The 21,665-nt window shown below is 44.3% G+C and overlaps 1 protein-coding gene and 1 long non-coding RNA gene across 3 annotated transcripts in view; one reads left to right on the forward strand and one right to left on the reverse strand.

Moving 5' to 3' along the window:
- PARVB (parvin beta) overlaps positions 1–10,902 on the reverse strand; it is a 71,018-nt gene extending 60,116 nt beyond the window's left edge. Inside the window, exon 1 of one of the 2 annotated variants that reach the window (XR_005822035.1) lies at positions 10,536–10,902. Coding sequence is in view for 1 of the 2 variants with exons in the window: in XM_040565548.1 (XP_040421482.1) it covers positions 10,536–10,650 (115 nt within the window). In the remaining variant the exon portion in view is untranslated. The remainder of the gene's footprint in view (positions 1–10,535) is intronic. The other variant, XM_040565548.1, reaches the window with a different exon arrangement.
- LOC121073986 overlaps positions 1–16,387 on the forward strand; it is a 110,230-nt gene extending 93,843 nt beyond the window's left edge. Inside the window, exon 2 of the long non-coding RNA XR_005822042.1 lies at positions 13,571–16,387. This is a non-coding gene — a long non-coding RNA (uncharacterized LOC121073986). The remainder of the gene's footprint in view (positions 1–13,570) is intronic.
- Positions 16,388–21,665: the final 5,278 nt, after the last annotated feature.

Below are 21,665 nucleotides of genomic sequence, written 5' to 3' on the forward strand. Positions count from 1 at the left end.
TTCACCAACGAGACCAGGAATGCCCCATTCCCACTGTCCAGCAAAGAGCATCTGCACGGACTTTGCATGAGGTCACAACTTCGCAGCTGCCTCGCTTCCTATCAGGTCTGCATGCAGCCCTCCACACATCAAAGTCTCACAAGACTCACACACACGCTCCTCGAAACAGAAACAGCCAGATGTCTGTGTCTAGAAGCCTCTCCCAAGATATTAGCATTAATGAATCCTTTAGAAGAAATGAAAAGAAACAGATATCACTGGAACATTGCCTTTAAGTGTAGATTAGTTTTTAAGGAAAAGAGAACTACCTTTCCAGTTCCTTGAATTAGTACTTTTAAGAAATTCTGGAATCTGGCTTTGTAAAACTAAAAGTCTTTATAAGCACCTTGCTAAGGCTTTATGATAAAACATACCAATGTTCTTACAATTATGCTCATTTTAATGATTTCAACTTGGAAAATTAACAATTTTAGAATGTTTGGTTTTATTAAATAAAAGCAAGTCACTTTTTTCAATTGAGACTGAAGAGCTACAGAGCTATTTTGCATGCTTTTGCTGCATCCTGTCTGGAAGAAAAACTTTCAACTGTAATTAAAAACTCTACCGTCTCACTGAGACTATGCCTAGAGCTGTGTGGGCAAATCATCCCAGCCTTGATGCAGTTACAGGAGCAAAATGTGTTTTTATGACACTGTAAAAAAGATTATTCTTGTGCACATTAAGCTTATTTTGGTGGAGACATTGACATAAACTATCTACAGTAAAACTTTTGCCAGAACAGAACTCAGTATCAGAGCACAATCTGGCACTGCTCCAGCAAGACAAGACTGAAGACAGACCTAGTCAGAGGAACAAATGAGCCCTTCAGGAAAAACTCAGCAATTGGGCTGCACAGGTTCTGACTGGAAATTTAAGTCTCTGTTTAAATTAATACTAGAAAGGATAATAAGTTCAACTTGAATTTGCATGTCTGCACACAGTCTTTCCATGGATATATAGACATATCTAGAAAGGTATATAATATAATTTAATTAATATATATATTTATATATTAATATATAATTATTTAATATAATTATATGCTAATTCCTCTCTTAAAAAGCAAGTAGTTTTGCTTAGCCAGCATTCATCTCACCTTCTGCTCAAGTGCTTCAGAAGCAACTGCATTATGATGCACAAATACACTTCCCCTACCAAGTAACCTCTCCGGCTGCAGCAAAAGTACCTGTGTCAACCAGAACCACAGAACCAGACACCACAGACTCTGTCTCTCCAGCCAACTTGGGATTCACTGCCCCATACTATGGACATTGAGAGTAACTTCAGATGGGGGCAAGCTCTAACACCAGTCTATTGAAGGGAACAGCCTGAACATACATTGAGTATGTCAGGAGATAGTAGGAAGCAGCCAGTAGAAGCTTTTATCACATTGTACCCCAAGGATCTGCGAGAGGCTGATTTGCTCCCGAAGCTTCCTGCTAGGTGAGAAGCACCACAAGACTAGCCAACATCCTGCAAGTTACTTGGCACTTCACTGCTATTTAGAAATGTGGACATGCTTCATGACAAAAGCACAGGCACCAGATGAATGACAAAGTCCAATCAGAGTTTGGAGCAATTACTCCGCCAGCACCCATTCATAAAGAAGGACACCTGGGCACAGCCAGCAAAAAATGCCATCTGCAATGGCAAAGAACACTTGTGACCAGGACAAATACCGGGCATAAATAATACAACCAACATGAGCACTGCCTGCAAGGTGAAAGAAGATAGAGTGCCTTACAGCTTTGTATCTCTCTAAAATCTATTGTAAAGGCCTTTTCTGGAATCGCCTTCCCAGGTGCCCTTACACAACAGGTTTGAGGCCCTGGAGCTTGAGAGACCGGTGGGTGAGGATGAGGTGAATAGTCTATCCAGAAGGATGCCTAGGGCGAGGAAGTCGACTCCACGCCTCAGGACTGCCTCCACTAAGAAAGACAGAAGGGTAATTGTTGTAGGCGACTCCCTTCTCAGGGGAACAGAGGGCCCTATTTGTCGACCTGACCCTACCTGTAGGGAAGTCTGCTGCCTCCCTGGGGCCAGGGTCAGGGACATTGCCAGAAACCTTCCTAACCTGCTTCACCCCTCTGACTACTACCCTCTTTTGACAGTCCAGGCTGGCAGAGATGCTATTGAAGAGAGAAGCCTGAAGGCTATCAAATGGGACTTTAGGGGACTGGGACGATTAGTAGATGGAGCGGGAGTACAGGTCATGTTTTCCTCCATCCCTACAGTGGCAGGGAGGGGTATGGAGAGGACATGGAAAGCCCACCTGATAAACAGGTGGCTCAGAAGCTGGTGCCAACACAGAAATATTGTTTTTTTGACCACAGGGTGGTTTACTCGGCACCCAGCCTGCTAACTGCAGATGGGTCTCACCTGTCTCTAAGGGGAAAACGGATACTAGCACAGGAGCTGGCAGGGCTCATTGAGAGGGCTTTAAACTAGGTAGGAAGGGGGACTGGGATGGGGATGGAATAAGGCTCATTAGAGGTGTGCCAGGGGGAACAATGTCAGGGTCTGAGGAGCCGGCAATGGCCCAGTTGAAGTGCATTCACAAGCCCCCCCATGAAAGGGGACTTCAACTTCCCAGACATATCCTGGAAATGCAATACAGCTCAGAGGAAGCAGTCTAGGAGGTTTCTGGAGAGCGTGGCAGATAGTTTCCTGATGCAACTGGTTAGTGAGCCTACCAGGGGAGGTGCCCCAGTAGACCTTCTGTTCACAAACAGAGAAGAACTGGTGGGAGATGTGGTGGTCGGGAGCTGTCTTGGGCAGAGTGACCACGAAATGGTAGAGTCCTCTATTCTTGGTGAAGTCAGGAGGGGGACCAGTAAAACTGCTGTCTTGGACTTCCAGAGGGCTGACTTTGAGCTGTTCAGGATGCTGGTTGGCAGAGCCCCTTGGGAGGTAGTCCTGAAGGGCAGAGGAGTCCAGGAAGGCTGGGAACTCCTCAAGAAGGAAATCTTAATGGCTCAGGAGCGGTCTGTCCCCACGTGCCCAAAGACGAGCCAGCGTGGAAGAAGACCGGCCTGGCTGAACAGAGAGTTGTGGCTAGAGCTTAGGAAAATAAAAGAGGGTTTATGATCTTTGGAAAAGAGGGCAGGCCACTCAGAAGGATTATAGGGATGTTGTAAGGACATGCGGGGACAAAATTAGAAAGGCCAAAGCTCATCTGGAGCTCAATCTGGCTACTGCTGTTAAAGACAACAGAAAATGTTTTTATAAATACATTAACACGAAAAGGAGGACTAAGGAGAATCTCCATCCTTTACTGGATGCGGGGGGAAACCTTGTGACAAGAGACGAGGAAAAGGCTGAGGTGCTCAATGCCTTCTTTGCCTCAGTCGTTAGCAGCAAGACCAGTTGTTCTCTGGATACCCAGTACCCTGAGCTGGTGGAAGGGGATGGGGAACAGAATGTGGCCCTCACAATCCACAAGGAAATGGTTGGTGACCTGCTACAACACTTAGATGTATGCAAGTTGATGGGGCCGGATGGGATCCACCCGAGGGTACTGAGAGAACTGCCGGAAGAACTGGCCAAGCCGCTTTCCATCATTTGTCAGCAGTCATGGCTATCAGTGGAGGTCCCAGTTGACTGGCGGCTACCAGATGTGACACCCATCTACAAGAAGGGCCGGAAGGTAGACCCAGGAAACTATAGGCCCGTTAGTTTGACCTCAGTGCCAGGGAAGCTCATGGAGCAGATTATCTTGAGTGTCATCACGCGGCACTTGCAGGGCAAGCAGGCGATCAGGCCCAGTCAGCATGGGTTTATGAAAGGCAGGTCCTGCTTGATGAACCTGATCTCCTTCTATGACAAAGCGATGCGCTTAGTGGATGAGGGAAAGGCTGTGGATGTGGTCTACCTTGACTTCAGTAAGGCTTTGGACAACGTTTCCCACTGCATTCTCCTCAAGAAACTGGCTGCTCTTGGCTTGGACTGGCGTAAGCTTCGTTGGGTTAAAAACTGGTTGGATAGCCAGGCCCAAAGAGTCGTGGTGAATGGAGTTAAATCCAGTTGGAGGCCGGTCACTAGTGGAGTCCCCCAGGGCTCAGTACTGGGGCCAGTTCTCTTTAATATCTTTATCGATGATCTGGATGAGGGGATCGAGTGTACCCTAAGTAAGTTTGCAGATGACACCAAGTTAGGTGCGTGCGTTGATCTGCTCGAGGGTAGGAAGGCTCTGCAGGATGATCTGGATAGGCTGGACTGATGGGCTGAGGCCAACTGTATGAAGTTCAGTAAGGCCAAGTGCCAGGTCCTGCACCTGGGGCACAACAACCCCCAGCAGTGCTACAGGCTGGGAGATGAGTGGCTGGAAAGCTGCCTGGCAGAGAAGGACCTAGGGAAGTACTGGTTGATAGTCGGCTGAATATGAGCCAGCAGTGTGCTCAGGTGGCCAAGAAGGCCAACAGCATCCTGGCTTGTATAAGAAACAGTGTGGCCAGGAGGACTAGGGAAATGATTGTCCCCCCTGTACTCAGCTCTGGTGAGGCCGCACCTCGAGTACTGTGTTCAGTTTTGGGCCCCTCACTACAGGAAGGACCTCGAGATGCTCGAGCGAGTCCAGAGAAGGGCAACAAAGCTGGTGAGGTGTCTGGAGAACAAGTCTTATGAGGAGCAGCTGAGGGAGCTGGGATTGTTCAGTCTGGAGAAGAGGAGGCTCAGGGGCGACCTTATCGTACTCTATAGATACCTTAAAGGAGGCTGTAGCGAGGTGGGGATTGGTCTATTCTCCCACGTGCCTGGTGACAGGACGAGGGGGAATGGGCTAAAGTTGTGCCAGGGGAGGTTTAGGTTGGTTATTAGGAAGAACTTCTTTACTGAAAGGGTTGTTTGGCATTGGAACGGGCTGCCCATGGAAGTGGTTGAGTCACCATCCCTGGAGGTCTTTAAAAGACATTTAGATGTAGAGCTTAGTGATCTGGTTTAGTGGAGGACTTGTTAGTGTTAGGTCAGAGGTTGGACTAGGTGATCTTGGAGGTCTCTTCCAACCTAGATGATTCTGTGATTTTCAAGCAAAGTATTTCTGTGAGAAATCTCAAGCAGACACTAATCAGTGGCTAAAGCGCAGCCACAGCATGTTGAAACAGAGAAGTTTGATTTTTTGCAGGGCGTTCACACTGATGCACCTCTAGAGACTACACAACAGATGGCATTAAAAAGAGAGCTTTTAATGATTTTTAGTATACCCTCTTCAAATGAAAGATGAGATCCGTTTTCCAAGCTAAATCCGATTCTGCTATCCTGTTGTGTTCAAGGGGATGCCTTTGAGTTGTGATGCGCTTATCACATACAAAGGCAATGAAGTAGATCTGAGGAACCTGTTTCTGAACCTCTTTTCCGTTCAGAGAACAATTACGTGCAGAAGCAGCCCCATCAATTTTAAAGGAATGATAAAAAAAAACACAAACAAACGAAAAAACAACATTTGCTCCAATTTAATTCTGTTGTTGAGCCTATTTCCTTATCTTCTTCCCTCAAGAAAGCCAAAATGGAGTGGGCAACAGTTCCACCTGAACAATTTGAAGATGGGCTTTATCTTGTGTAGAGCTGTGGGAAGCACAGATGCAGATGATGCAGCACCTCTACCTAAGTACCACGGCACCAGAGAGGACTCATGAAGTTTCTTTCCCCAGCTTTGTCACTGGCTCAACAGGTGACCATGAGCATATCAATTACTCACCCTCCAGCTTTTCTTGCTGCAAGGCAGAGGGAAGGACTGCTGCCTTTCTGTGGGAGAAAGGAACTTGCCCTCTAGAGAAACACCCACCAACCTATGTACCAAGCTGGCATGCCTGTAGGCAACACAGGAGGAGGAAACTTTGCAGGACCACACCATCTGGCTGTTATACTGAGGCACAGACCCTAACTACAGTGCTTTAACCTACTTTGATATGCATAAAATCTGTATATCCTGCAGCTGCTGCCTTCTGTAGCGGTCAGTTTGGACTCCTTTCCCTCCTTTCCCCCACCACCACTGATTTCATCAGGCAGCACAACAAATTGCTCTCTTCTGGAGCACTCTGAAATCTCTGTGCTCATCCTCCATCATGCCACTGGGAAACAACTGAGCAATTGAGTCTGTTGTATTTCTCTGGATGACTCCTCCATACAGACTATATATAAATATACACAGACACACATGAACAGATAATAATAGAAGGTTTATTTAGCCAAACACCTGCTACCCAAATCTTTCCAATGGTGTGTTATGAGAAAAAAAAAAAAAAAAGAAAAAAAAAAAACACAAAGCACTGCAAGTAACCCAGAAGTGACACTTGCAGCAAAACACCTCCTTTATTTCAGTTCAAGGACATCACTCTTTGACCGACAGGAAGGGGAAGTTTTTTAAAGTTCCTTTTATAGGGCAAGATAAAATAGAGCATTATCCAAAACAGCATCTTGTACAGGGTCTGAAAAGAAGCTTAAAAACTGTACCTTGCTATGAGCCCTGCCAGCACCCCAATAGTTTCCTAAGTATTTAAAGCAGATTTTGGAGCATCTGAACAGCTGTGCTGAAGTTTTATTAATCACAACGCAGATCTGGCACGTCTTGAAAGCCCAAGATATACCAAGACAGAACGATTTCACAGTAACACCAGGCAAACTTAAGACTTCATGCATATTTCCATATAACCTAATGTGGGGGGGGGAAAAATAAACCACATGGTCACATGAGCACTGGAACTAATGCATCCCGCCTTCCTCAGGATGTATGCCATGACTGATTGTAACATACAGAAATGCTCATTGTCGCAGTCTCCCCATAGACTGTTCATTTTTCTGATCACTTCGCTCCCACATGGACTCTCATATCTTACACAGGTCGAGTTCATTTGCAGTTTTACCTGCAATGGTAATCCACTAAGGTCTTCCTGTTCTAACTGGGTTGCTCATTTTGACAAAACCTGTAGTCATTTAATAATCCTGAAGGTAGTTTTCTCTCAGGGCCATTTTTAGCCAAATGATGGGTGAAAAACATTACTGCGAAGGAAGAGGAAGGGAGGAGTCAAACAGACAGTGAGATCACACATACTATGGCCATAAGAAATCAGACTAAAAATGTTTTTTCCCAACAAACATCTGTGGTTGTTTCTTTTAAGTCAGGGTTGAACGATAAGTCAGTTCAGCCATAAAAATTCAGAAACAGGAATATAATGTTCAACAGCACGAAGCAAAGGTTCAAGGTACAAATTCAAAGACTTCCTCGGACAGGTAAACAACGTATAGACTTTGACTCTTAAAATGCTTTAGAATTTGAAATCTTAACCATACTTGATCTCCAGGCACCTGCTTACAAAACACCATACCATGTATACTGCTAAAGCAGGAGTAACAGCAAAGTTGCTTACACGTCACAGTAAATACTTCGAATACCACCATAGTTACTATCTCCACCATACCTAGGAATTGTATTTATTGTCCCATCATAAAGCAAGGTTATGAGCTTACAGTGGCAATTTTGATAAGCCTAATGAACACTCCTCTCTGAATACAACCTCTCTAAAAATGGATCACAGCATGTAAGCTTGCCAAAAAATATTTACACTTAGTTGCTTATAGGTCTGCAGCCACATATTATGGTTATTTATGACATGGCTGCCACCTATGATTAAAAAAAAAAAAAAAGACACTCATAGAAGTAAAAACAAACAACACAAAACAATATTATTCTACGGATCTCTGAGCTATGTAGCTCACAGATGAGTTGTGCACAAAGACTAAAAGGATTAATTTAACTGCATTGCAACTGCTGCATGGACCAAGTTAAAGGTCTTGTATATATACACAGCCGAGATGGTGATAACAGGCTCGTATTTACACTACGATAAAAAAGACAGGCCAGCAAAAGCAAGAATTATTTATTAAGAGCTCTCTGGCCTGCTTACTCCTCATGCTATTAGGGGAAGAGGAAGCAAGGATAGTTTGGTTGTGGCAAGTCAGCAAACAACATTTCAATTATTGTGGAGAGTAGCTGCTATAAAAGGCAGTCTACAGTCTCGGAAGATCACTCTGACCTCTGCTGGTCCACTCAGAGAAGCTGAGCAGAAACTGCCTGCAGGGAGGCAGAAAAGTCCTCAAGGGTGAAGCAGTTCCCAAGCACATGACCATACTGTTCTTATGTGGTCTATCAATTCATTCAGTGTCACTCAGGTGAGCTTCCAATTTGCTTCTGTTTCACAGTCTCATACCAAGATTTAGCTTCTAGCCCTGCAGTTTGTTCTGGTGGCCGGCCAAGTCCTAGCACAAGGCTTGAAGAGCCTCTCTCCCTTGACACTGATCCCACCCCAGCACCTCTTCGCAGCTTAGCCCTGGGTCCCCTCCAGTTTCAGGGCTGCGATCTTAATGACCTGCATGAGAGCCACCCCAGCACAATGCACAAGACAGCTCAAAGCATGCCTTCATGGGCCTTAAATCTTCCTAATGAGGAAAAAGCAGAAGGGTAGTAAGCCATTTTCCTCTAAAATGAAGGGCTTCAATGGCCTGCAGCACCATAGTGCTGTGCATAAACACATCATGACCAAGAGGCAGCTCCAGGGGTGGGAACCGTGTTTTCTCTGTTTCCCTTGTCAAACTGGAAGGAATACTCAGATTAAAAGCTGAGTCACACATTTCCATTTCCTTCACATCATGCTGGCAAAAGCATGGCCATGCTTTCTATATTACCACAGCATCAGTTCCCCAGTGAACACCAAAGCAGCAACTACAACAGGCCATCCTACAGCAAGGGGAGCTGTGGCCACAGGATCTGGCAAAAAATAACACACAAACTCAGCAAAATGGCCCCAGCTGAGTGACTGCGGCACTCTGACCGAGTGACTGGTCTCCTTAAAAACACGGTCTCACAACACTGACACTTCTTGTTGAAGAAGAGGCACCTCCAACCTGTTTAGGTTTAAAAGTCACCTTTGAATGAACTACTCTTTCCAAGCGTGCAGTTGCCATCCCCTGCTGGAAATGGGTTTTCTCCGCCATCTTCCTTCAGAAGTAAATGACATCACGGTAAAGGCACGACTGCTTCTGCTGCTCCTCAGCAGAACCACAACAGAGAAACTTGATTTAAAATAGATAATGGAGGAAATACCAGTAAGCCACACCAGAACAACCAGGAGAAGGAAAGGGAAGCAATTTCCTTGAGATGGGTTTTGAGGCCAAATATTTTTTTTTGAGGCCAAGTATTAAAATCTGCCTTCTAAATATCACAGGCAATTAATAGACTCAACATGGGCAAAGCATGCTCACTCAACAGCTAGTCAAAGGAGACTGAAACTAGAATTGCTTCCTACCCTACACCCCTCTGGCACCACAATAGAGCCAAGGCCAATTTTAACCAGCCAGAAAGCCAGAGCTGCATCTCAACATAAGGAAACCATGCTCAGATTTCCTGCGAGCAGAAGGCACCACTTTGTGCACAATGGGATGAGTTTCTCCACAAAAAGAATGTGTTTGGTCAGTCAGGGAATCGGAGGGCAACAGTGTACACTGTCCTCAAGGAGGCAATGCTCAGGGGAAAGTTATAGTTTGTTCATACAGGGCTGGACCATCTTTATCAAGCCTGTTGGCTAGAAGACAACTTTTTTGTGTAGATAGGGAGACGTGTTGCTTCAGTGCAAGCAGTACTATCTCCGCACAGCCTTTGGTGTAAACAGACAGCTACGAAAACACGTTGTGGGAGTATCTAGATGAGAAGGCCAGCTGTGGGCAGCTAGCAGCATGCACCCCATGAAGCTGCACACCCCTAAGATGGGTGCAGCATCAGCTGGTGCTACGGCTGACAGAGCTTCTTCCAGGTGCCCCATGCGAAAGGGGAGGCCAACCCCTTCATGCTCTCCTATGAGGGTGCCCCATGCTAAATTCTGTCGTGTGAGGGGTGACACCTTTTTGCTTAAGTTAGTCAGTTACTGAAATCCCCTGGGCAAAATATCTGTGCCAATATAAAAGGCATGAATAAACCAGGCACAAAACACAGGTGGATTTAATCATTCCCTCGCAGCTTTTACAATTCTCACACTTCGACTAGATTAAAAAAGGGAAAAAAAAAAAGACTCCCACATTGTCACCAGCAGTTTATTTTACGCGGGTTCCCCTCCCAACGGCGAGCGGCCCAGTCGGGCAGCGGCCGAGGGCGCCCCTCTGACTGCCTGACCGGCGTTCGGCGACCAACCGCCCCCCACCAACCGACCGCGGCGGTTCAGGCCGCTCCTCCTCCGCGCCTCGCCGCCGACCCCGGCCCCCAGCCCCGGTCCGGCTGAGGCTCCACGCCCCGCCGGGGCAGGGCCCGCTCGCAGGCCTGAGAGCGAGCGGGTGGGCGGGCAAGGCAGGCTGGCACGCCGCCAACCCAGCTGCTCCTTCGCCCTCCCCTCCACTGCCCCGGGTGGCGCTGCCCGGCTGGAGAACAAAGGGGGTTTCTGCCCTGCTCGGGGGCTGCTGCGGGGGGCGCCGGTGGGATGCACTTTTTGCCCCCCACCCCCCCCGGTCGAACTCACCCTCCTTGGCTTTCTTCTTCCTCGCCAGGGTGCCGCCGAGCTTGCCCAGGAACGACTCGTCTTTTTTCATCCTGTGGGGCCGCAGCGTCGGCGAGCGGATGGAAGCAGAGGACATGGGTTTCGCCTTGGGGAGGGGGGTACCGGGGCAGCCGGCCCGAGCCCTGCCGTGCCCTGTGCGGAGGTCTGGAGCGTCCCGCGGAGCCGAACAAAGCCCTGCGAGCGGCAAGGAGGGGGAAAGCTCCCGGCCGGCCGCGGTGGGGGCAGGGGCGTGCAAGCCTCGGAGGCGCGGAGGGCAGGGGGCGGGCTGGGAGCCGCTGCCGCCGGCCACAGCGCCCTGCCACGGCGGGGAAGGCCGCAGGCGGCGGGGGTGGGACGACGTGGTCACCCGACGCGGGTGGCGGCCGCTCCGGGGGGATGCACCGGGCACCCGGAGAGCCTCGAGGATAAAAATAATAAATAAAAACATTTGAGATTTCAAATGTTCAAATTTGAGGAGGAGAGCTGTGCTGATAGGGGTTAGAAAAGGGGGTGAATGGACTGCAGCTGTGACTTCCCCTCCCGGCACGGGGTGTGAGGGACTCCATGGGCACCTCGGAGAGGGAGCACCGCCACCGTAAGCAAAGCGTATAGGCAGAGAAACAGCCGAAACCAGTTAGTTGTGATCCCAAAGAAGTTTTCATTACGGCATCAGGGAGCGTGATAAGGGCTCTGTGGAATACACGTTAGAAACATCCTGAAAGAGTTCCTAGTGTTAGGCTCTGATCCTGCAAAGTCTGATGCACATACTTAACTTTAAGCTCCTGAAGGGATCCCATTGACTTTAATGAGACTGCTGGGTACCTAAAGTTATGCACATGCCCTTGGCCATGATCCTGCCACAGCTCCCCATCAGCAGCCCTTACCCCAGCACAGAACTTGTCAAGTCAAGGCGACTTGACAGAGGGTCCATGCACCCAGCCTAGGGCAGCTTGAAGGACAGATTTTCCTGCCTGACCTGCCACAGGAGCAGCACTACACAACGCATCTTTGACTTTGCCTTGTGTTTTCAAGAAAGGAGACTAAGTGTTTTGCATTTCTGTTGTAACTAGTTACTTGGAGCAGTTTTCTAAACACAGAGACACCATTAATTACCTATGTTGCATCTGTATAAAAATATTTGTTGTTGTTTTTGTTTTGTTTTGTGTGTGGAAAGTATTATTTAACATGATAGCTAATGATACTGAAGAACACAATGCTTTCTCACGTCATTGTGTCTCTAATTGGTTTTCTATCTGCATTTGAACCATGGGTTTCGCCATAGGGTCTCCACTCCTGCTGTTGCATTTTGCAAATCAATGGGAGAGTGAAAAACAAAGGCTGGCAAAACACAGAATCAAGGGGTAGTCACAGGTTTGGAGCAGGACCTGCAGTCGCTTTGAATGTTAGCGTTTAATGGATTAGGTTTCCAGGCTATAATGTCCCTCTGCTCAAGCCACCCACTGCTCCAGCACATGAGGGACAAAGTCACCCACAGCACTGCTGCGCATCGCTGGCAAAAGCAACCGAGAGCTGGGAGCACTGGCCACGTGTCGCCAACGTCCTGTGTTGCAGAGCTTGGGCCAGGGCTTCTCCTCATATTAATAAGGTTCTCTGAGCAATACTGCCACATCTCTAATTTTCCCACACTACCATTACGTTCTGTGTTTCCACACACTTCAAATATCTCACAAAATAATATGCTTTGCAGATTTTAACAGCAGTAGCTGTTCCTGCAAGCCATGCTTCTTGCATTCAGCTCCTCTGGCCAGGCTGCTGAGCTTCTCCATTCAGGAGCCCTGGGAACTCTGAGCTTAAAATGGGTTGGTGACAAACAAAATTCTCAGGAAATCCTGAACAAAGTCTCTCTGAAGAAAGTATGACTTCTCCAAAAACAAATGAGGCAAAACGAAGCTGTTAACACCCCATGCTTGAGACCTTCAGGGAGCACAGCAAGTCCCAGTGTACATTAGGGCAACCCCTCACCTCTGGCCCAAACGTGAGTACAACGTATAGATTCACTCTGATTGATCACAGACTCCATATTGAAAACTGTCATAAAACTTAACTGTTTTTGTTTGGGTAGAGAGAAGTGACAGTTGTTAGAAAGAGCACAGAAATGAGGCCTACTTGGTCTGTTGCATTCAGTGGCCCTGCTCCCTCCCAAGCCCTCAGGGAGCATTGTGAGGTGTCCCCTGATGCACTCGTGCACCACCAGTATGCTCTGCACAATTTCCAGCTTCCAGCAGGTCTAGCCCCCAGGGCAGACCGGTGGTGACCACCTCCTCTTCCCCAGGCTCTGCACACAGCAAAGGCCGGAGGCACCCAAGGAACTGACCATCACTGGCACAACTCACTCAGACTGTAGCCTGTGAGCTGCCTTGGAAAGGTACGAAGCGGTTTAACAGTTGTGAGGAGCCATGTGCAGCCCTGGGATATGAGTTGCACTGCCTGGATTTAAAAACAAAACAAAACAACAACAAACAAACAAACAAAAAACTTTGCCAAATTGAAGAGCTGCACAAGCTGGGAACAGCAACCAGAAGGTGATTCTAGTGACATGATAAATTGGTGTCCAAATAGAATGCAAACACAGGGCAAGTTTAAATTGTTTCTTTAAGCACTGGTCAGTCCTGAAGCTTACACAGAATTTGTTTTCTTATTCCTGTCCAAAGTTGTTGTTTTTTTCTTTTTTTCTCCTGATTTCAGAAATTAATTTCAATAAGTGGAAATCCTGCTTTTACATATTCATAAGAAACCCGAGTATGCTTATACAAATGTACAATCAGAAAAGGTATCAATTGAAACATAAACATGGCAAAGTTTTCTGAATTCTGGCAAGTGTTTAACAAACTTTAAGTCTGTACTATGACGTCCATGACTAGGGAGCATAGTTGGAGTTGGTAATCCTGGTTGAAGTGCTCCCATATCTTCCATGACTTCATTGATTTTTCTCAGATCATATAACAAGTCTCCATTTTCCATTCCTTTTCTTGATTACAAACACCGGATAAGTCCAGGGCTAGTCATGGGTACAATATGTCTCGCTTTAAGTTGATAAGCAACTCGACCTCCTGGCCTTATGTATCCTATTCCTCCCGGATCTAAGGGAAACAGATCCAGCTCCTTTTCAGGGCCTATAGGGCCTGGATCAAAAGGAACGTCCAGGTCACCAGGGGGCATAACAGCAAAGGCCTGCGATGGCAGTAGCGGCGGGGGAGGGCCGATGGTGTAGCAGAAGGATCGGTGGGCGAGCCCGCAGCTCCTTCACTGTCTGGCAAACCACACGTTTCTGATTGTGGTCGCACATGGCTCTTTAAGGCCTCAGAGACTGCTCGCCAGGGGCCAAGCAATCCCACCGCAACCCCGTCGTCTCTAGTAGCAGAGTCCACACCTTGACCTCAATTTGGTCCCATGTTTCAGGATCATAAACTGTCTGATTGTTAGTAAAGGAATAAGCTGTAAGGTTACCAGGACAGTCTTTGTTTCTAAGGACGTATGATTCCCCATAATGCGTAACTGCCTACCTTCAGCCAGCGAGGGGCAGTTGTTGTGCGCGGGTCCGCTTCTCTCAGCTGGAGCTTCCTTCCAGCTCCGGTGCTCCTATTTCCAGCAACCTTCTATACGAGCTTCTTTGAGCGGTTTGCTGAGTTTGACCGAACCTATCTTCATGAGGCGATCAATGTCCCTGTTCCTGTCCTGGTCCCTGTTCTGCTAGCCTGTCCCTGCTGTTCATGTCCCTGTTTGTTTTCTTCAGGTCCCTGTTCGGGTGCCATTTGTGGTGTAATGACCACACGGACACCAGGGTTCTTTTAGGATCAGTAACTGCTACTACTTTATTGATGACAGAACTTCATCATATCGTGTTGCATCCCATATTGAGGACAGGCTCCCTTCTTATACTATTCGCCCCACAGCAGTCCTGTTCCACTAACTCTTCATTGGTCAAACAACTTTGCCCGGCAACCAGCAAACCCCCAGCAACTTCCATGCCTTAACGGCTGGAGAACAAGCAACCCAAGACGGCATGGCGTCTCCTGAATCACCCTTCTTTGTTCCCTCTAAACTCTTTACATTCCTGATGGCCTCATCGTTAGGAGTCTGATGGGGTTTGTCGACCCCCATGGCCACACTCCCACATCTCCCCCTTCTTTATTAACATCAACCATCTTCTTGACAGGAATTATTACTCCATATATCACACTGCCTTTAAAAATCTGTGAACTTTATGCTCTGCTACTCTGATTTTGTAATGTATGGTAAATCTAAACTAAAAACTGAGGAAGTTTTTCTTGGTTAGACAGCCCATTGCCCCAGCCTTAATCAAACATCCTCCTTCCCAGCAAATGCTTGATCTTTATACCTCACAGCAAGAAAAACCTGTCTTGTGTTTGCCTGTGAAGGATCTTTTGATGAATACTGTTTATTGATATGGCTTCTTGGGAAGGACAAATAAGTTTGGTTTTCTGAAACTACAGTGTATTGCCCATAGCAGAGGATTTTTACCCTGTTCATTTGTTAGAGGAAAAAAAGGATTAACTACCAAAAAATACAGGTATTCTACTGTGTAGAATACTACAACTAATTCAACTAATACACATTTTTCCAGTGAACATTTCAAGACTTAGAGTCATTAACGAGATGCATTTTTGCCAGTCGGACTCAGATACGCTATGAATAGATGCATCTTTCACACAGTTCTGAGTGTACTTATCCAAAACTGCAGCTGCCTAAATCCCTCAGTACCAAGTTGGCCAGTCAAGTGTGTTTTTGCATCATTTAGCAGTGGTAGTGCCAGTACCGTGGGTGTTGAAGAGTTGCATAATTTATTAAATAAGTCAGTTCAAACACAGCTCCTCCAGCTGTTTGAGGGAACGCTCTCAAAATCTTCACAGAATGAAAGATCTGTGATCTATAAGACTTGGTCTACAATACAAGCACTGGTGGTAAAATTAACTCCTGTGCAGCAGATGGCTCAGGACAAAGACCAGGCATACACTGCATCCACAGAGAACAGTCCCTGCAGTTCTTTCCACTTCGTAAGTTAATGTTAAAATAAGTATTTTGAATAAACAGAAGGGAAAACAAACAAACAAACAAAGACAATGGTGGGAGGGAAATGGAGTGGTAACCTTACTTATGCTGAAGAGGTACACAAAGTTATTCATTGATTAGGTTGCCATTTCATTTAAGGTTATTATATATGTTTGCAAAATTATATAGTTAGCAAGGAATTTACCTGCATTCAACAGGCACAGGCCAAGTGAGATAGCTTACAAATGCAATTTTCAGTGCATACAAAACCTGAATCCATAAAACAAACACTAGTATCACTGCAGCACATACAAATGTTAAATTAACAGCAGGACTACCACAGTGGTTGTTTCATTTCATAAAATTAACACTGAAGTCTTAGATTACACTTAGCTTTAAGGCATTGTGGAAAAAACTTTTTATCCAACTTTTAGAGGAAAAAAAATCAATCAGTTCACATACCAGAATGTTTTTATGAAATTGTAATCTGAAAATCTGTAAGTACAAACTCCAACCAAGAAAGCACACAAATTGGTTCACAAGCTATACACACAGTCCAAACAGCATACAAATCTTAACCAACCTAAGTACAGCACTTGAAATTTAACGACTTATGTGCAAATATCTTTCAATAATTTAAAGAAAAACACACAAATACATCCATTCGCCTCACACTTTGATATCCTACATGTTTATAACAGAAATGTTTAAATTTACAGCCTAAGTAGGAAAGTATGTCAAACCTATTGTAAAATAAAAGGAAACTGGATTGTTTGAGACAAGAAGAGAGTGTCTATGGCAAAGGCACATTACACTTCAAAAAAAGAAAACAAGAAGTTCAAACAAACAGTGCTCTTCTAAATAGGAAATGAAGAGCTTATGTGAGGACTTTCAAGTGTTTGTTAGTCTTTAATAATTTAACTGGCTGATAGCCATTCAAAGTGACACAGCTGCTGCCGCATGAGTTGAATGGCCTTCCATTTGAAGTGTGTGTTCTGTGTAAAGAGGAGTACCAAGGCAGCCAGTTACATTATTCATTGAAACCTTCCACACTGAATGAGATTACCAGCAGTTATGACCCAGAAAAATTCTCTCTGGTACCCTCTTTGTCAGGAGATTCCTGTGAGAGTATATTCATTAAGAAACATGTTTTTCACAAAAAATTACACTGGAAAGACCAAATCTAGTTCAAAATCTATTTTAATTTCAGCCCAGAATTGTAGGTTTAACATTTTGCTGAACACTTAAAAGTCTGGATTGACATTTGCTCATTTTGCCTATAAAAAGACTTTCAATGTTTTTTGTTGTTGTTGTTGCTTCCTCTACTTTAGCATTTGATACTCCATTCAAAACGAGATTACTGTAATTAGGTGTGTCACATGTGAGAAACACTCTGTAGCCAACAACTTAGGCTCAGGCGAGGATCTCAGTGAAGTAGTAATTTATTCGCAATTGCAATGGCGGGCGCCCCACAAGCAGGAGAACACACCTACTAGTTCCATAAGACAGTTATATACTTTTTTTTTTCTCGAGGACTGGGACCCCCCGTTTCCCCGTTGACTGGGTAATCCAGATTCACAACCTATCCGATGCTTCAGAGACAATACATGGCTTTCAGTTGTCGGCCTGTTATTAAGTCAAATTTCTTTTGACTTTTATACTCTTTGAGGTGGTAATGTTTCTTACACAGTGATTTCTGCCTAATTGCTCTAAAGATTCTGGTTGTCTGCATTTTACAAGGTTGTCTGTTAAGCTTCTTATCACTGCAAGCATATCACAATACCACATTCCTTACCTTTAAACAATGTAACTCTGCAAAAACAACATTTTTATTCCCACACACAAAGTAATGGTGATCTGGGATATATGGGGCAATGATCTCTCATAGTTCTTCACATACTGAAGTAAAGCAGAACCACATGGCTTTTCAAAATAGAAAATCATTCCATACAGTCTTCCTCTATTATAATAATATGCATACTGATTTTTCTCAGATGATAGATAATTTAGACACGAGATGCTATTATTTTTTCTCTCTGGTCTACCAAATGATTGAAAATGCTTTTTTTGTTGTTGTTATTTTGGTTTTATTTTTAAATAATGGTACTTGTTCACTACTGAGGTAGAAGTGTTGCCTCTTAACTGATGCTACTGATTTGCTTCAGAATAATTTATATTATGTATTCTAGTTGAAAATTTTTACAAAGACCATTTATTCCATGCATACATTAGCTCTACAGCTGCAGACCAGTTTGTATTTTCTAACAATGGAAGGAAGCTGAGTGCTCTGACTTGCACAGACCACATTCTGCATAAAGTCTTGTCCCAATTAAGTTAATATCACCAAGAGCACTGCAGTTGCTAACAGCAATTTAGCACTGATGACGTAAATCATACAGTAAATTCCACAATTTCAAAAACCTTCCCATGGCAGAGTAATTGTGTAAAAATCCTCCTCAAATCTATCGTTAGCACTGGGGCTGCCAGGCGCTAGGCCTTTTAAAGAGATGAGAATGGCAGAAAAATACTGCAATCCTGTGCATTGAAATTCTGTAATTTTAGATTATTTTCTTATGTTATCCCATACAAAATTCAAGATAATATGCCAGGCATATGACCAACTTCACTATTCCCATTAAGGAATGAGGCTTTTTTCCCCCTGCAACATCAATACAAATTAGTATTTTCTCATTCAAGTAACTGCTCATGCACACCAGGGAAGGGAGACCCAGTCTGACCCATACTCGCTTTTCTGTCTGTATATTTTATTGTACATGGGAAAGGACAATTCTGCACATTCCCCTCCAAGGACATGACAGGAACAGCACTTTCTACAAAATTCAATAGGTATTTTGGCAAGGCACTGAGTATCAGACATTAGTTGCTACATCTCTGCTGAGATCTTCACTAACAGGTACAGACCTGTATTAAGAAAGGCACAGGGCAACAGCAAACATACTTTTGTTGAAGCACATTTCCATATTATAAGTTGGCATCCTATTTTATTTTTAAAGCTTGTATTTTTGAAATCAAATGCAGTTTTGATCTCAATATCACAACAAACCTGACCTCTACACTCGAACAACCTCCCTGTTTCCTCATCCACCTTCCCCCAAAGTCTGCCTAACAGCTTACTTATTAGCATTACCTCATGCCACCAGCTCTCCCAAACATAAAGAACGTTCACAACTTTGTTTTATGCAGGTGGAACAGCTCCAAGAAATCACTGCCTTAGAACTGATGATAGAAACATTAGCCCTGTTATTGACACATTTCTCTGCTCTCACTGGCTCAGAGGTGCCCTCAATACAGCAGTAAGACTGCACAGTCCTTGTCCCCAGAAGCTCCTGCTACTTCTTGACTATAATGAAGGTGCTCTTTCCCCCCCCTCCAGGTCTTTTTTAGCCCATAGAAAAGAACTGTAGGCACTGAAGAAACACCACAGCCAAAGAAACTCTCCTTCAGATGGCATCTGCCACCTCAGTGCTGTTAACATACACCTAAAGGCTCCTCGGGCATGTGGTCCAGCTTCAGGTGCAACACAGTAGGCTATAAAAGCAAGGGCATCTCAATTACTCAGTAAGTAAACCAATATCCAAGACTCCATTTAAGCAAACACCATCCTTTGGAATCACAGTTATTACTGCAGACCTTCCTTATGCCTTTTATCCTTTTCCAGACTCTATGTCCAGAAATGCAATCAACTAAGAAGAAAATTATTTCAGATTCATTCTGCCACTGATTTTGCTCAGTGCTAGAGCAGATTCTACTGGGATTCTACTTTCTATCTTATCCATCCTAATTATAAGCATCTGCAACAAATTTCAAGTGGGAATATATTATTCATTTCAAAATATTCTATACAAGTAACAGTGTGATTCAGACATTGCTTCCAGAGTCTGGAATGCATTCCCTTCCTTTTTGTGCACTTGTTATATGCTGTAAGAAAACATTATCTTTTAATGTAGTGCAATACAGGTAGGGAAACAGTGACCCAGATAAAGACTCAGGATTTTCCTCCCTTTATTATTACTGGCAATTCTATGGTATTCAGTAAAGCATAGTCTGTCAGCAGATGTTCTTGAAAGGCTTGTTTGTTCAGCCTTCAACAAAATTTCCCCATTCATCCCTTATTTTATTGTATAGATCACAGTTTTCTCAAAACTTAACTGTAAGCTAGATTCTTAGTGCACAACTTAAGACTATTTCTACTCAGGAAGGACACCTTGCCCTCTAGAATGGACAACTGATACTAGTTTAGGACTCCCACACAATATTAAAAGACTAAATGTGAGAAGACTTTAATAACAATGCGCACCAAACAGAGTTCCTAGGGTATCAGAATGCATCTAATTTTCTCAACATAACCAAAATAAACTTGGAACTCCTGGGAGAAAATCCTAACAGTATTTTAGTATCTAAACATTCCCATTCTTCCCACCAAAAATATTTTTGTATGTCAAAATGTAGATGGTGCTGGAGAAAAAACAGTTACATTTGTTGGCATTCTTAACATAGCGTCATATTTTATCTTGTAACAACAAAAAATCATCAGAAATGCTTTGTTAAATATGTATTTGCCACATGAGCTGTTGTGGGAATAAAAATGTTTTTTGCAAAGTAACATTGTTTAAAGGTAAGGAATGCGGTATTGAGATATGCTTGCAGTGATAAGAAAATTTAGCAGGCGACCTTGTAAAATGCAGACAACCAGACTCCTTAGAACAATTAGGTGAAAATCATGGTGTCAAGTTAAGTCAGATAAATGAAGAAAACATTACCACTTCAAACAGTAAAAAAAGTCAAAAGAAATTTGAAATTTAACAGGCAGGCAACTGAAGGCCATGTATTGTCTCTGAAGCATCGAATAGGCTGTGAATCTGGATTACCTAGTCAACAGGGAAACAAGGGAGGGTCCTGGCCATCGATAAATAAAGTATATAAGCCATACTGTGTGACTAGTAGGCACGCTCCTGCTTGTGGGATGCCCGCCATTGCAATCGCGAATAAATTGCTACTCCACTGAGATCCTCGCCTGAGCCTAAGTTGTTGGCTACAGAGTGTTTCTCACACTGTTAGATAAACACACAAAAAATCTTTATATTAAATGTTGGTATTTGAAGTAGATCTGATTTCTGTAATTCACACTTTCTGTTTCGAACATCTGTGATCCTGTTGATAACTTTATAAAAGGGGAAGGATGTTCAGTCAAGTGAAGCTCTGCAAAGCTACACAGACCAGTTTCTAGGCTTTGTATTTTATAAAGTGAGTTACCAACATGAACAGATTTAGTCACTGTATTAGTACAATAGCAATATATACCACTGCTAAAGCAATGCATAAAACTGTAGCCTCTTTAAAGAACGGAGTGCCTGCCAGCACTAACTTGACTGGGAACAAGATTTCATGAGTCCTGACATCATTCAGCAAAGTCACACAGCTTCTCAGTATGTGCGAACCCATGCCTTTAGTTGGATAGAAGAAAGTGGGAGTATAATAGTTTGTATACTTCTGCTCAAGAACCAGTGCTAGACAATTACATGAGGAGATTTAGAGTCAAGGACAGACTGGACAAACCTGGGAAATTCTACTCTCCCAGAATATTATTTGTATTGTAATTTTATCTTTTCCAACGCCTAAAACAACAACAGCAAAAGTAAATTTAGATGCAGGAAAAGTAGATTACAGATTCACTCTATTATAACTAAAGATTGATGTAGGTCTATATCTATCTAAACTATCTTCAAAGCTGAGTCATTAGGACTGAACTAGTGAATTACTCCAGTCTCAGAGGCCACTTTTGTGATTAGCATCTAAAAAGGTAGTAGTGAAGCATGCCTCTGACACAAAAGCAAACAAGGCAGCATCATGTGATCACTTCCAGATGTCTGTTTTTGCAACTGCTACAGAAGATCTAACCAGCAAGACCCAAAATCAATGGCTTGGCTAAGATTACTAAAGACTCAAAACTGCCTCAGAGTTGAAAATCTTTCAAAGTTATTCTTGAATTTTAGCATTCACTATGCTAGGCAGCTGGACTTGAGCATTTATAGTACGCAATTCAGATTACAGGACACATTT

Source organism: Cygnus olor, chromosome 1 (genome assembly GCF_009769625.2).
Source record: "Cygnus olor isolate bCygOlo1 chromosome 1, bCygOlo1.pri.v2, whole genome shotgun sequence".
Lineage (NCBI taxonomy): Eukaryota > Metazoa > Chordata > Aves > Anseriformes > Anatidae > Cygnus > Cygnus olor.